Below are 15,675 nucleotides of genomic sequence, written 5' to 3' on the forward strand. Positions count from 1 at the left end.
TTCTCAACTTGGTAACAGGATGGGTGTGTGTGTGTGTATCCAACTGTAAGCAGAGTGAAAAATCTTTTATCACATCAGAACTTCTAAGATTTTAGACTTGCATTCTGTGTGAAAATATGCCTCTTGAAGCCCTCACAAACCTCAGACCTCACCACCTTATTCTAGCTTTCCATTTCCCGCTATTCATCACTGTCATATCCTGAAATTAATCCATTTTATATTTTATTCCCATGGGCACTGAGATACCAGATTAACTCACTAATCTTATAAACTGATCTCTGCTATTCTAATAAGAGGGAGATAGCAAACCCATTTGAAGCAACTTGTGCATTTAAAGTAAGGCGTTTGAGAAAAGAAGTCATCAGTCTTTGTTATCTAACCTATTAATGACTTTGATCGTTGAAATTTGAGGCTGGGAGAGTAAACAGTTGGGGGCTGCTGGCCTTGTGCTGCTTAACATTTCTGCACAGCGTTAGGCTAGCCCTGCATGAACACCCTTTCTTTTTTTGTTTCCTTTCTTCACCATCTCTATCTTCACAGTATCTAGCCTCCCATTCCACAGGAACAGCTCACAGATCAATGTTTACATATATACATATATATAGGAATATATATGTAAGATTTTTATATCAAGATTAGAAGATTCATTCAGTATTTTTAACTTTTTTAATAAAACACATGATGCTTGTGAACTTTTTTGAGTACTGAGCTGATACAACCTAATGAGGTTATGATTTGGGAGCCTAATTTGGGTTGACCTGATTTCCTCAAACTAAGAGAAATAAATGTTATGGCGGGTAAAAAAGGGGAAGGGCTGCACAAATCCTACCTATTCCTTGTGGGTATAGTTGAGTATTTACTTAATTCTTTGTGACCAGAGTTGATGTCTTATAATACGTGGTCTGTTAAGATTTGTCCTCATCATTTTGGTCATGTTAGTCCATGAATTACACATTGGAGACCTGATGCTCCAAAATCTGTGCCACAAAGCAGAGTGTCAGAGAAGAATCAATGTGCCTAAGTTAAAAAAGAAAGCATTCTCCCTAAAAAGGAAAACTAACTCTGTGCGGAGGACCTGCACAGCCTGGCTTCTTATAGAATACACGGCCTGAGATAACCATAAACGGTTATGGTGATGTTGTTTATTTGTTTGTTTTAATCCAAACATGAGCCTCCAGGCAGGATGACATTCAACCTTGCCATCACTGAAACACAAACTCTAGATTACTACTGATAGCCGTTGCAGGCTCCCACAACAACCCCTCAAAGTGGGAATGGGCTCTGTGCTTTCTAGAAGCATTAGGGAAGAATTCAGCAAAGTGATGGATCATTGGAAGGAAGGAAAAAAAAAAAAGGTCCGGGAATAAATCAGCCCTTAGGAGAGGTTTGGAAGAGTTCAAACAAGGAAAAAGGTGGTGTACCAAACATCTACTAGCACTTGACTATCAGGAGGTGATCTACCTGCCTGGAAATATTAACTCTCTAATCTCCGTTCTGGGTCTACATCTGCTTCACTTCTAATTCTTTTCTGTCACTAAGGGGAATTCAGTCTTCTGAATTCTTCTGTTATGGTTTGAATGTAGTTTCCATGAAGAGATTTCAAGGATATATTATTGGATATTTGCCTAATTTTCCAATAATTTTTTTCCGTGTTGTCTAATCCAGTTTCTAACTCCCTATTGGCATCAAGACTAAATGTGGAACTCCTATCTAAAGTATTATTCTAGTGACTGAAGGTCATGGTTTTGTGATTTAATGCAAGGGAGAAATTAGATGAAATCTAATGTATATCTTGGAATATATCCAGTTTGCCAATTGCATGAATGTCCTTCAGCTTTACAAATTTCTTTTCTCTCAGCATAAATCATGGGACTCACATCTAGTAGTCAAATAGGCAAACTGTTCCCATCTTTAAAACTCTTGTACCTTTGAGGATGGACAGCAATAACACTTTTTTCCTTTTCTAAATTTCCAAAAATCAGTTTGGAAAAACCTAGTAGTCATTCTTACTGCCATAAAAACTCATGTGAAGTTTGCTAAGTTATTAAATATACAGAGAAATAGTTCTGCTTATGAGAAGATGGAGAGAGAGCATTATTTTATGAGTTGGCAGGCATGCAGAAGAGTCAACTAAAGAAAACACAGAAGGACTTATACTCCCCTATATTGTTTGATTTTGGTACAAGATAGTAATGTTGCTTTATATGTTGAAAAGTGTGTGTGTGTCAGTACACACACTTTTTTTTTTAAGTGGGTATGCCCTGAATAGCAAACACTGGTTAAAACAACTTACCTAAAAATCTAAACTGGGGAGAAGCAGAGCAAGTGATTAAGGCAGTTTTGATCCTGAAAGTAGCGTCAGAAATAGAGGCTAATTTGTCCTGTTAATGAATCTCTAAAGCAATAATGGCTGAATGAAAAGACGGGAATCCCACAGGCTTTCCCAGGTTGTCAAACCAAGATTAGCGGCACGGCAAACAGAGGGAGTTATCGCCAGCTTAGGGGGATAAGACAGCACATTTTCTTTTTTGTGAGCACAGCAACTTCCTCAGTCTCTAGAGACTTTCAAAAGGAGATCTCCACATTTGGTAAAATCAACCTTAATAGCCTTCTATCCTCCCAACTGTAAGAACCCCAGCTGTGGGGCATGTATTGACTGCAGCCATCAGCTTACCCAGTTGGTTCTACCATTCAAATGTTACTTGTAAGTATTCACTTACTTATTTCCACCTCTATGGACCACACCCTAGGGTCTCATTTGAGCTGCTTTTGCCTCCTAATGGGTCTCCCCTTCAAACCATTCTCCACCAGCAGCCAAAGTAATTTTTTTAAGCACAAATCCAACCATGTAACCTCCTCCTGAAAATCCTTTCATGGCTTCTTCAAAGCCCTGTACAACAAAAGTAGCTTCTGCCTACCTTTTTAAATTGAGCTCATTCATTCTCCCTCCTATTCATGATACTCTGGTCATAACTGATCATCTACTAATTCCTAGAACTTGCTGAGCTCTCTCCCACCTGTGGGCCTTTGCACTTAACAGTTCCCTCCATCTGGAGCTCACTTTCCCTGGCTTGTCACATGGCAGCATCTCTCACTCCTCCTTCAGATCGCAGCTTAAAATGCCATTTCCTCAGAGAGACTTCCACTTGTCACCTTATATAAGTAAGTCCCTCCTTGTTTTCCTTATCATAGCAGCTTATATACTTTTTTCCTAACAGTTACCACAATCTATTATTAATTTGTTATATGTGCATTCTTGTTTATATTGTCCATTTTGCCCTCTAGAATGTGAGTGAGTTCATGAGGACAGGAACCTTTTCCGTCACACTCACCCTGGTCTTCCTAATGCTTAATAAGTATCTGGCACACAGTAAGCACTCAGTAGATGTTTTTTCAAATAACGAATTAATAAGTAAACAAAGGAATGATAAGTGGTACTAATTTTAAGCTTGCAACTAAAAATATTTGGGAAACTCTTCAGGCAATTCAACAGACAGTGTCTTTTGTTCACTCTGTCACCGTGTGTCAGGAGTAAGTGGAGCCATGCATTTCAGCAAGGATTCAGTGAGCACTTATAAAGTAATATTTTCAAGGCTCTGTGTTAAGCACTGCAGAGGATGCAAATACAAGTTAGATAGATCGTCTACCAGGAATTAACAGGTTAGTGGTTTTAATAGACACATTTATAACTAGCTATAAATCAAGGCAGAGTGCTATGCTAGGGGTATAAACAAAGAGCTGAGCAACATGGGGGAGGAAGAGATAAATGATAAATCTTAAGTGCCTGCTGTTATTGTTTTAAACTGTGACAGTTCAATGGAGTCATAGCTCTTCTGCCTCGTGAAGCCCTGCCAACTGCCTAAAGACTTCATTGTTGAGAAGTGTCCATTTGCCTCAGGCCGGTGATGCATTAACAGAACAGAAGGGCAGTTGGAAACTGGGGGACAAAGTGGTAGGAAATTTCTGTCCAGATTCCGTGTTTAAAAAGAAGTAATGCCGCTCCACCCATTTCTACAAAGACGTATCTTGGGCACACTTGACTTTTACAGTCCACTACCTATGGTTTACTTTCATCAGGCCCTTTCATTTCATTTCCATACTGAATATGAAACAGTAGGACAGGCTGACTACAGATGTATTTTGTATTCAGGTTGCATGACAAGAACATGCCAAAGCAGTTACCGGCTGATAAGCTAAAGGTGGAAGAAAGAATTTTTGCAAAGATGTGTGGGTGTCATTTGCTGAGAATTGACAGCAACAAGCAGACTGTAAGGCAACATCCACCAAAGTGTGGCTGTGGGCAGCATTTTTAAGATGAGAGATGAAAAAGAGGATTGTCATTCTCTTCTCAATATTTGAGTCATGGTTCTACTCATTTCACAGTCGAACAGTGGCAACGTAGATGCCCACAAATTCAAGGCCACAGTGGGAGTGAATTAGAAAGCAGATCTGGAAGTCCTTGTGCTCCTCTTCCTTGAGCCCATCTGCTTAGCGTGTGTTCATTTCATGAAACGTTTGTTGAACTTCTACTCTACACCAATGACTCTGCCAGCCACTAGAGAAACTTTGGTGAATGAGATCCCACCCAACACTAAAGCCATTACCTTCTAAAGGGAAGTCATGAGCAACCAACGATTGTGCCTTACTACAGAGTACCCTAGGAATCTGGACCAAGAGAAAATACTTTGCAGAAGAGGTGATGCTCAAGTTGAGCCTTGAAGGATGAGTTGATTCCATGAAGCACTGGAATGGGAGTGGGAGAGCACTATAGACAGGCAAGAAAAGGTCATGGCAGGAGAAAAAGCAGGTGTAAAGATAGGAAAGTCTTTGGGGAATTGTGAGAAGATGTGATTAGAAGGTAAGACACATGGTCAGAAAAAATGATTACAAGTGTCACTAGGAAAAAAGCTTTGAATACTGTGTTTAAGACTTCACAGTTTATTCTGTAGATAACAGGGAGACTCTGTACCTTTTTTTTTTTAATGTTTATTTTTGACAGAGAGAGACAGAGTATGAGTGTAGGAGGGGCAGACAGAGAGAGACACAGAATCTGAAACAGTCTCCAGGCTCCAAGCTGTCAGCACAGAGCCCGAGGTGGGGCTTGAACTCACAGGCAGTGAGATCATGACCTGAGCCGAAGTGGGATGCTCAACCGACTGAGCCACCCAGGCACCCCTAGTCTCTGTACCTTTTTAAGGAAGAGAAGACAATGATCATTTAACTCTGATGATATGAAAAATAGCCCTGACAAGTGGTATATGGAAGATGGGTTGAAGAAGAGGAGAGAGTACAAGTAGAGATACTTGTTGGAAGGTTTATAGCAATAGTGTAGGTGAGAAATGCCAAGACCTACAATGTGAGACTAGAGAGCAAGGTGTATGTGAGAGAGACATTTTGGAGATACTTAAAAAGCAGTTGGGGGCGCCTTGGTGGCGCAGTCGGTTAAGCGTCCGACTTCAGCCAGGTCACGATCTCGCGGTCCGTGAGTTCGAGCCCCGCGTCGGGCTCTGGGCTGATGGCTCAGAGCCTGGAGCCTGTTTCCGATTCTGTGTCTCCCTCTCTCTCTGCCCCTCCCCCGTTCATGCTCTGTCTCTCTCTGTCCCAAAAATAAATAAACGTTGAAAAAAAAAAAATTAAAAAAAAAAAAAAAAAAGCAGTTGGTCTTTTTTTGTGTGTAGACGGTGAGGGTGGAGGGCTCACAAATGACTCCCAAAACTTATCTTGAATAATGGAAAGCAGTGAAGCTACTGACCAACATAGACCATTCTGACGGAGGAGGGCTTCTCGCACAAGCAAAGATGGGAGGAAGAATAATAGGCTTATGGGGAGAAGGTGAGTCCTGTTTTGGACATGTTGGTAATGAATTACCTCCAAGGAAGATGCACAGGAATGTTTAGGAATGTGACTTTGGAAAATAGGGAAAGAGAACATTTAAAGCACAGAGTGATGGATTATCAGCAGAGCAGCTGAAGGACTAAACAAGATCACCCAAGTTAAGAGTATAAAGCAGGAAGTTTAGAAGCATGAGAAGAGAATAGTTTCATTTAAATGCTAGGAGAGGGGCGCCTGGGTGGCTCAGTTGTTTAAGCGTCCAACTTCAGCTCACGTCATGATCTCGTGGTTTGTGGGCTCGCGTCGGGCTCTGTGCTGACAGCTCAGAGCCTGGAGCCTGTTTCAGATTCTGTGTCTCCCTCTCTCTCTGCCCTTCCCCTGCTCATACTCTGTCTGTCTCTCTCTCAAAAATAAATAAACATTAAAAAAACAAGAAAATAAATGCTAGGAGAAAATGATGAGCCAAATAATAATAATTTACAAGGGGAATAGTAGAGTTAGAAGAAGAAACAAGAGAAAGTAAGATGATGGAAGTCAAAGGAGAAAAGTTTTCTGGGCCAGGTCTGAAGTGATGAATATAATTTCTGCCTGCATTCCATTAGCCAGAACTCTGCAACCACACTTGAATGTGAACATGAGGCTCCTGGCAGAGTAGCTGCCTCCCAGCAACGGCTGCTGGCTGTGGAAGAGAGCACAGATCTTTCGTCGGCAGCTGTCCCCCTCTGTCCCATAATTCCAATCTCACTAGGTCTCCTTAAATAATTCCCCACATCCACCTCTATACCATACGCACATTCCACAGTAGCACACAGTATTTCCACCCAAATTGTAAGATAGATAAGCTGGCTTCAGATTGTAGGCAATGCCTGGCCAGCGGGCTGTAACTCTACTGCTTTATCACATGTGAGCACTGCACAGAAGAGTATCAAAACACCTACCTAAGTGTTGTTTCTCTGAAACACTAGCATGTTGTATATCGACTTTCCTCATAAGAACTAATGAAATCTATGTGACTACACGTCAGTGCCTATGACTAGAACAATGGAGAAAACATCCATGCTGGAAATATTTGAGCCCATTTGTTAGCATGTTCCCCTACTACAAATAGAACCTTTAAGTCTAGCTATCTCCCTGGGGTGCTAAGTGAAAATCTGTTAGAAAAACAAACATAGAGCCATTGTGTATTTTGTGTAAAACAACTGCTCTTCAATTTCCAAACTGTTCAATGGGCCAAAGGAAGGGAGAGTGATTCTTGCTTTAGAAAAGGTTTTTTCTCTAAAGGACCCCATAGCTCTGAAGTCTTGAGGCATAGGGAAGCAGGGTTATCATGTAAGAGTAGCACCTCACTGCCTTGTAATCTGCCGCTGTCCAAGGGTTGGCATCACTTGTCTCCAATTACCTATATCAAGGGGCTGCTGATGCCTGCAAAGGGGAATAGAGGTAGGATCTACCCTCTGCTATTCTGGATACTACCTTCTGTACCTTTTGTCAGAACATAAACATCCAGGATAGAGGAGAGGCAACAGTGCTGGGGGAAGAATCTTCAACTCTTAACCTGTGATTGGTTCTCCGCTAAAATACCTAAAAGCAAATCCATCGTGAATATGTGGTTTAACATCCTCCTGAAAAACCTCTGGTCTACATGAGAAATTTCTATTCGTCCTGTTAGCTTAACTTTTACTTTCTTTCTTAGGAACTATTTAGCTCTGTCCTTATCCCCCCACTCTACCTAAAATTATACTACCAAGTTTTCCTGCATTGACTAACAGTGTATGGCACCCATACCCACTGATTGTTCCCTGATCTGTGGATTTATCTTTTGGCAGTGAAACTATTGAGGTCAAGGCATGGATGGGTAAGGACTGAGGTTAAGGATAAGGTCTCACATTTCACCCTGCTGCACACATTAAAGATGAAAGCTCTGTTTGAGCACAGTCATCTTCCAATATGTTTATTTTTTTTTAATTTTTTTTTATTTGACGTTTATTTATTTTTGAGACATAGAAAGAGCATGAACGGGGGAGGGTCACAGAGAGAGAGACACACACAGAATCTGAAACAGGCTCCAAGCTGTCAGCACAGAGCCCGATGCGGGGCTCGAACTCACGGACTGTGAGATCATGACCTGAGCCGCAGCCGGTCGCCCAACCGACTGAGCCACCCAGGCGCCCCTCTTCCAATATGTTTAAAGTCACGTGTGGTTAATATTCACTCCTTTAGTGTGGCACTGTGCTACTTTTGGAGAATGTAAAAGAAATATAGAACACATTTCACTTAATATAGCTCACTTAATTCTTGCCACAGTCCTGAGAGGTAGTTAACACCGTTCCCTTCTTACAGAGAGGTTATGTAGTTTTTCCAAGGTTGCAAAGCTTTTCCAAGTGGCAGAACTAGGATTTGAACATAGGTCTATTTTAATTTTGTTTCACAGATGAAGAGGCAGCACTGTGAATTCAGACAGGGAAATCTGCAATGGAACTTTGAATCACAAGGTGACCTTGTTATATAAGCTATGTGGAAATCATTCTACTGCCTTCACCACTGCCCCCCCTCCATTTGGTCTTTATCACCACATTTGAACCCACGTAAAGTTGACTTTGATTAGCATCATCTTTAATTGTAGAGGGAAAACGCAGTTGTGTTCAGTCGTGCATAAAATCGTGTCACACTGATGAGAGCTCCCTCTATTTCGTAGCTAGTATCTCCCAAAATGCCAATCAAAAAATGTCAAAATTAATTGTTGATTTTAATTATGTTAAGGATTTAGAGTTTATACCATACAAATGAATACATTGCTCTTTACATTGGTTGACTTCTTCACACAAATATGCCCGTTTTTCACACAAATGAAAACCAAGTTGCTAATCTAGTCAGTGTGCTAACAGAACTAGGTTTCAGAAAACCCTGGGTTCTCATCCCAGCTCTTTTATATCCCAGCATTGTGAGCTGGGAGCTGTCCTTCAGTCTTGCCAAGTCTCAGTCTTCCACCATAATATTAGGAGTAATATTTAGTCCTAGGTGTTTGTGAGAATCTAAGAAAGCGTTAAAGTATTTTTAAAACCACAAGGTAGCGTGCAACTTCACAGTATTATGAATTCAATCTTCTTTAAATATGTGTTCCTATTACCTAAGAGTACATATTGGAGACAACACGGCTTCCAGCCTCCATACAGTCTCGCAGGAAGACTGGCATGCAGACAGCGTGCTGCAGCAGGTGTGATGGAGGTGTATACCAACAAGACTCTAAGGGAAGAGCCCCTGGGGCATCTGGTGGGACCAGGGAAAACTTCACAGAGGAGATGCTGTGAACTGAGACTTCAGGAAGGAGAAATAGTTGACCTGATGAACTAAACAGGGAAGGGAATTCCAGGCGGAGGGAAAGTACATTTGAAACCCTAAAATAATTTACTCTGTCTGAAATTAGAGGCACAAGGTAAGGAGGTAAAAACAGAGAAATAGATGTGGGACAAGTTATGGAGAGCCTTTGAATACCATGCTAAGGAGTTTAGATTCTGTCTAGGAGGAAGTATAAATCCACTGAAGAATTTTGTGCAGCATTTTTACCAGGTTTCTGCACTGTAAGATTATTGGCATGGGCCAAGGAGCAGGCAGTGGGAAGAATGAGGCTCTTGCAGTTGTCCAAGAGAGAAAGTATAAAGAGAGGAGAAAACACCTGCTAGATTTTATGTCTGAGTGATTGGCAGTATACTAAAAAATAAATCTTAAAGGGATTTGGATTTGAGGGAAAGCCTCAACTCCAAATAATGTCATATGACAGGTCATTTGAATTATCATTTGAAGGTAGAAGGATCCAGCAGGCAGTTAGAGAAGCAAAACAATATGTCTGTGCTGGAGATCTCACTGCAGTGAGAGCTGGAGCCAGGAGACCTATGATATGAGAGGAAATGGAAAATAAAGCAAAGAAGTTACATCATGGAAGGAAATGGGAGCTGAAGTGTCAGGGTGGTGTCACAGATGTCAGAAGAGAGTTCCAGGGGAGGTAGTTAATAGGGCCTGATGCTGGAGGGGAAAAAAAGAAAAAGACAAAACTCAAAGGCTAAAAGGCAACCAATGAAGAGGCCGCTGGTGATCTTAGAGAATGGTAAGGCTAGGAGTCAAAAGGAGTAAGGTTTGAGAGTGAACAAATAATTAGAAAAATAGAAATAAACACAGACATATGTAGTGTAACACATTCAGACGGTAGGTTAGCCAGTGGCACCACACCTTATCAGAACAGTAAGGGATAAATGGAAATGCCAGCATATAATATAAATTGCTATTATCCTTCGTGTCCTGAACACTATAAACTCTGTGTCCAGCGAACTGTTCAGAACCATTTTTGTGAATAATGTGATATGCTTGTGTCAAAAAAGAAACGAATTACCGTTGTCACCTTCATCCTTTCCTTGACCTGTAGTGCTTGCTGGTTCTCCTCGATGCCAGATCAATAACAGCAAAAGGAAGCATTGTCATCTCTAGCTAGCTGAAATGCATACTAATGCAAACATCTTACCAGGACTTCTCAGTTATGGTAGTAAAATTAAAGCACGAGGGCAATGTCGATTCTGTGTCTAATCCGTTTCCTTCTCAGATGTGAGTTTTTTTTTTTTATCTTACCCCTGATGGGCATGGTTTCTCATTAATAGCCTGAAGCATCGGGAGTAGGTCAGAGGCCTGTATTCAAGGGTCCTAGTACTATGTAGAGGAGTCTACGGATGAGTCAAAGTAATAATTCTTACACCAGAGAGGCTGCAATAATTTCAATGTTAATAACTGGATAGGGTTTTGAGAACTTGAGATAGGGCTCTTTATAAATGTTTCATGTCATTCTCACTTAACCTGTACCCTATTAAAATAGCCGACCAACTAAATTGAACTTTCTAAGGATAAATAAAAGTTCAGTAGCAATTTCCAGGTTTTGTGAATGTGAAACAATCTGAGCTCATACCTTCAGATGATACTGATGATTCCATGCAGGCTACACTTCTCTGAGACACTCTTTTAACTAAATAACTTCCTTTCTGTTATGGTTAATCTTATCCAGTCAAGTCAGTTGGCACGGTATCCACTAGAATTCAGAAATTCTTGAAGCTCAAGGTTAGAACATGGTAAAAGTTCTTTTTAAAGTCTTTTTGGAGTGAAATCTCTTGATAATGATTCCTCTGTAAGATGGGAGTTAGCCCCTACCCTATTATTCAGATTCTTTACTGAAGCTTAAAAAAAATCAAAGAAGAAATTAAAAATGCATTTGTTTTTCAGACTTAGTATGAGGTCTCTCCAGATGTTAAACCTGGCAGAGTAGCCAACGTTCAACACAAGAGAAAACCATCCAGTAGATATTTGGGTCACTTTTCAGGGAAGCATCATCAATGAAAATTTACTTGCTGTTTCCTTCTTTTTGGCTAATTTATTAGGCTTGAAGCTGAGATAATGATTTAATTTCCCTCTTCTATGATACTCCAAGTGAAAGGAATAGAAGAGTTTTGTTACCAGTGGCATAAAGAATTCTACTAACCACTAACCTGGTGGGGGTGAAGAGAGACAGTTCTAAGTGTCCACGGCTCCCACAGGCCAGAGCAAATGTGGCAAGAAGGCACATCCCAAAGATGTGCTTTGCTTCCAAAAAATTGTATTGAGAATTTTTTTTAATATGAAATTTATTGTCAAATTGGTTTCCATACAACACCCAGTGCTCATCCCAACAGGTACCCTCCTCAATGCCCATCACCCACCCTCCCCTCCCTCCTACCCCCCACCAACCGTCAGTTTGTTCTCAGTTTTTAAGAGTCTCCTATGGTTTGGCTCTCTCCCCCCTAACTTTTTTTTTCCTTCCCCTCCCCCACGGTCTTCTGTTAAGTTTCTCAGGATCCACATAAGAGTGAAAATTTTGTACATGCAATACACTGTTAGGCACTCCAGCGAATATAAATAACTCAGAATTTCAGTCATAAATATAAATAGGAATACACACACACACACACACACGTATACACACATACATTGACACTTAAAGGAATATATCATTAGGATGCTTTGAGCTAGAAGAAATAGAAAATTCCAACTCAAATGGATTGAACAAATAAATGTATTACTTCATATAACAAGTCCAAGCTTTAGGCAGCTTCTGATTGTCATACAGTCAGGGCTTATGCTCTATTTTTCTGTAATTCTCTCAGCTTAGCCCTTCTGTTATCTTTGTCCTCTGACCAGATGCCCACATGACTGCAAGAGAGCCATGGCAGTTCTGGTATCATGGGCTGATAAGACAACATGCAGAGGCAGAAAAGAGGGTTTTCTCTTAAGAGATTAGGGACCCATTAGCAAGGTGATGGGGGGAATGGATGCTGTTAGGAAACCTACAGTCAAGTAGAGGAGAGAGCAAGAAATACTGTGCTAGATACTGTACTAGAGAGATATACAGTCTATAAGGCTTGTACCAAAAAGAAAGTACTGCCCTTTCTCGGCTGGGGGAAAGGTAGAGGCGGATCAAAGACAACTTCACTTGGACAAGAGGTTGTTAATCCATTGGGGACATGTTGAGCTTAAGATACTGTGGGACCTCCAGGTGGAGAAATCCAGTAGACAGTTGGATGTATATTGATTGGAATAAGTCTGGGAAATCTAGATCGAGAAAAAGATACAGGTGGTGGTGAAGGCTCTCAGGATGGATGAGCTAATGGAGAGAGGACAGACTAGGACCGGAAAGGAGATCCTGAGGAGCACTGACATTTTAAAGCACGGGTAAAATAAGAGGAGTTCACAGAGACAGAAAATAAAAATGAATCTTTTAATGCCATCTGTGTGTGGGATGGGTGCAAGCCAACTAGAAATGACATTTTGTGGTATTCACACATGTGATCTGGGTAAAGGACTGGTAAAAGCGAGGAACCTTTCAATAGCCATTATTTGCCCAGCATCAGGTGCTGTTCCCTAAGAAACTGGTGGAATGAAACAGAGTTTCCGTGGAGGTATGGCTAGACCTGAGCAGTCCCCCACCAACACAGAACTGGAGCATTAAAATTCTAAAATGAGTCTCTTTTTCTTTGCAGGAGTGGTCACACATTACTTGCTTTCTGGTTTTCCCGCCAAGAAGGAAAACTAAACCGACAGCAGACTATAGAGCTGGGACATCACATCCTCAAAGCACACATTTTTAAGGTAATTTCAAAAGTTGAAGAATTTTCTCTTTCCATCACCAGCAGGCTTTCCTTAACACTGTGTGTGTGTGAAGCTACCGTCATTTTCTTATAGTCCCTGCTTGTTGTAGAGTTGTTCCATCTCCTAAAATTTATGGCCTGTTCCTCCATAGACCTTGGGAAAAGAATGACATTTGTCTTCTCCCAGTTTAGCCGATTGCTAGGCTTTTTGGGACATGTACATGTATAATCATTTAGGTAAGAGCCATATACACATACATATGTGTACTCTATATATGACCTACCGTGTCCTATAACAAATCAGTTGCAGATTTTCACAATGCCTTAAAAAAAAAAAAAAAAAAAGAAAGAAAAAATCGCTGAGAGCGGTTATTCTTTCAGTTTTCTTGTAATTGTTTTATGAAGATTTTTTTCATATTCTTGGTGCTATGATTTTCAAAATGTTTATCTGGAGCCAGCATTAACCTTTCTTTGGGCTACCTCCTCTGTTCGCCATTCAAATTACAATCCCAGTTGTTCCCTCAGTAGTTTCACAACATTTAAGAACTCTATAGCATCCGCTTCCCTCTCTCAACATCCACAAGGCTGCAATGGAGGACCCAGAAGAGGGCACAGAATTTGTCCGTTTGTGTATGCGTGTGTTCGGGTGTTTCCTCAGCACTTACCTGGACATTGTCCTAGGTCCTAGGGATACAAAAGCAAAAAAGATACTAGTCCCTAGTTTCAAGGAACTTATAGTCTAAGTAACAGTTGTGGGATAAAGTACAAAAGTCAAGAAAGAAATTTGCTCTCCTGGTGTTTCTAGCCCACAGTTTGCCATTGCATCTGCTACCTCCAATCCCCACAGTCTCTTTAGAGTGCTCTTCCTGCCTCAGGATTGAGAAATACTAGTATCTTAAATAGTTCTCTGTGTTGGACTTCCCCCAAGGGATACTATTAAAGATAAAACAGTGCTCTTCAGAGAGAAAATGGCATTAAGGGCAACTCCAAGAGCCTAGCAAATTCTTCCCAGTATATAAGCGCACAGCCAGAGAAGCCTGTTCATCAGACATATAGAAGTGAAACCCACAGTGACAAGTCCTTTATTTGAATCATAATTGTCGTATCTAACAAATCACTGTACCAAAAATGACTGTACCCAGTGACCTTACTTAGCGGGAGCAGAGTGAGACTAAAATAACAAGCAAGGTGTCTCATTCCAACTTCAAGTGGACCAGAAAGGGTCTGCTCCTTTTGCAAACTCTGAGATCATTATCCTTCAGTTAGATAGGAAAGTAACATTAAGTATTCAGCATTACCCCCTTTAAACACTTTAGCATTTAGCGTCACCATCTGCTTCAGATCAGATGCAGAGAAGTTGATTCCTGTCTTTTCTGTATAAAATAAACACCACATTAACAGATAAATGGTACGAAGTGTCTTTGACCTAGTATGATTATATCCAATACATGGAAACCTACGTTTAAACCCTGCACTCCTATCATTGACACAGTTTTATCTTACGTTGCTGCAGACAACGTGGTTGCCTGAGATAAGACTGGCTCCATGTGTGATTCAGGCCATAAATACTCGGGTGTGCACCATATGGTGATGACATGACCGTGGGCTGAAGAATGTAGACTCGCACTATGGCTTTCCTGATGGCGCACTTTTCAGGGTCCTTTAAATGCACAGTGCTCCCTGTTTTTTGTTTTTTTTTTTTTTTTAACATTTATTTATTTTTGAGAGAGAGAGAGCATGAACAGGGGAGGGTCAGAGAAAGAGAGAGACACAGAATCTGAAACAGGCTCCAGGCTCTGAGCTGTCAGCACAGAGCCTGACGTGGGGCTCGAACCCACGGACCGCGAGATCATGACCTGAGCTGAAGTCGGACGCTGAACCGACTAAGCCACCCAGGCACCCCAGCTCCCTGTTGATACACTTTAGCTTCTCCCAGACGCCTAGATTTTTCAGTCCCCGTCAGTTGAGGGTCATGAAAAGTCAAATACAGACTCTATGGTTATAACCAGTAGAACTTCCGGTCAGCAGTGACATATAGTCCGATTTATATTTCTTTCCAATATATTTTAAATTCCCTTTGTTTTATCTTTGTTCATGAAAAATTACATATAATGTCATTAACTACCTTAAAAATATGAGGTTGTAGGTCTGTAATTCTCAATATTTGGCTGGCAAGGAAGCCCTTTTCATTCTTTTTGTTTTTAACAGCTTTATGGAGGTATAATTCATATACTGTAAAAGTAACCGATTTAAGTGTACAAATGAGTGACTTTTAGTGTATTTACAGAGTTGTGTGGCTGTCACCACCATTAGTACGTTTCCATCACCCTAAAAATAAACCTCATGCCCACTTGAAGGTACTCCCCATACTTCCTGGCAGCCATCAGTCTACTTTCTCTCTATAGATTTGACTTTTCTGAACATTTTATATAAATGGAATCATACAGTATGTGGTGTTCTGTGTCAGGCTACTTTCATTTAGCATGTTTTCAAGGTTCATCCATGTTGTAGCATGTATCAGCACGTGATTCCTTTTGATTGCCAAATACTCTGTTTTGTAGATATACCACATTGTATTCATCCATTCACCAGTTGGACACTTGAGTTGTGTCTACTTTTTGGCTGTTGTGAATAATGTTGCTATGAACATCAGCTTATAGATTTTCCCCTTTTTTGATTTTTCTTA

General features: G+C 40.8%; 1 protein-coding gene across 8 annotated transcripts in view; it reads left to right on the top strand.

The window, feature by feature from the left end:
* TANC2 (tetratricopeptide repeat, ankyrin repeat and coiled-coil containing 2) overlaps nt 1–15,675 on the top strand; it is a 325,771-nt gene that overhangs the window by 259,794 nt on the left and 50,302 nt on the right. For all 8 annotated transcript variants that reach the window (XM_045489387.1, XM_045489388.1, XM_045489389.1 and 5 more), the window contains one exon: nt 12,882–12,990. In XM_045489387.1, coding sequence (XP_045345343.1) covers nt 12,882–12,990 — 109 coding nt within the window. The remainder of the gene's footprint in view (nt 1–12,881; nt 12,991–15,675) is intronic.

The sequence above is a fragment of the Leopardus geoffroyi genome, chromosome E1, assembly GCF_018350155.1.
Source record: "Leopardus geoffroyi isolate Oge1 chromosome E1, O.geoffroyi_Oge1_pat1.0, whole genome shotgun sequence".
Lineage (NCBI taxonomy): Eukaryota > Metazoa > Chordata > Mammalia > Carnivora > Felidae > Leopardus > Leopardus geoffroyi.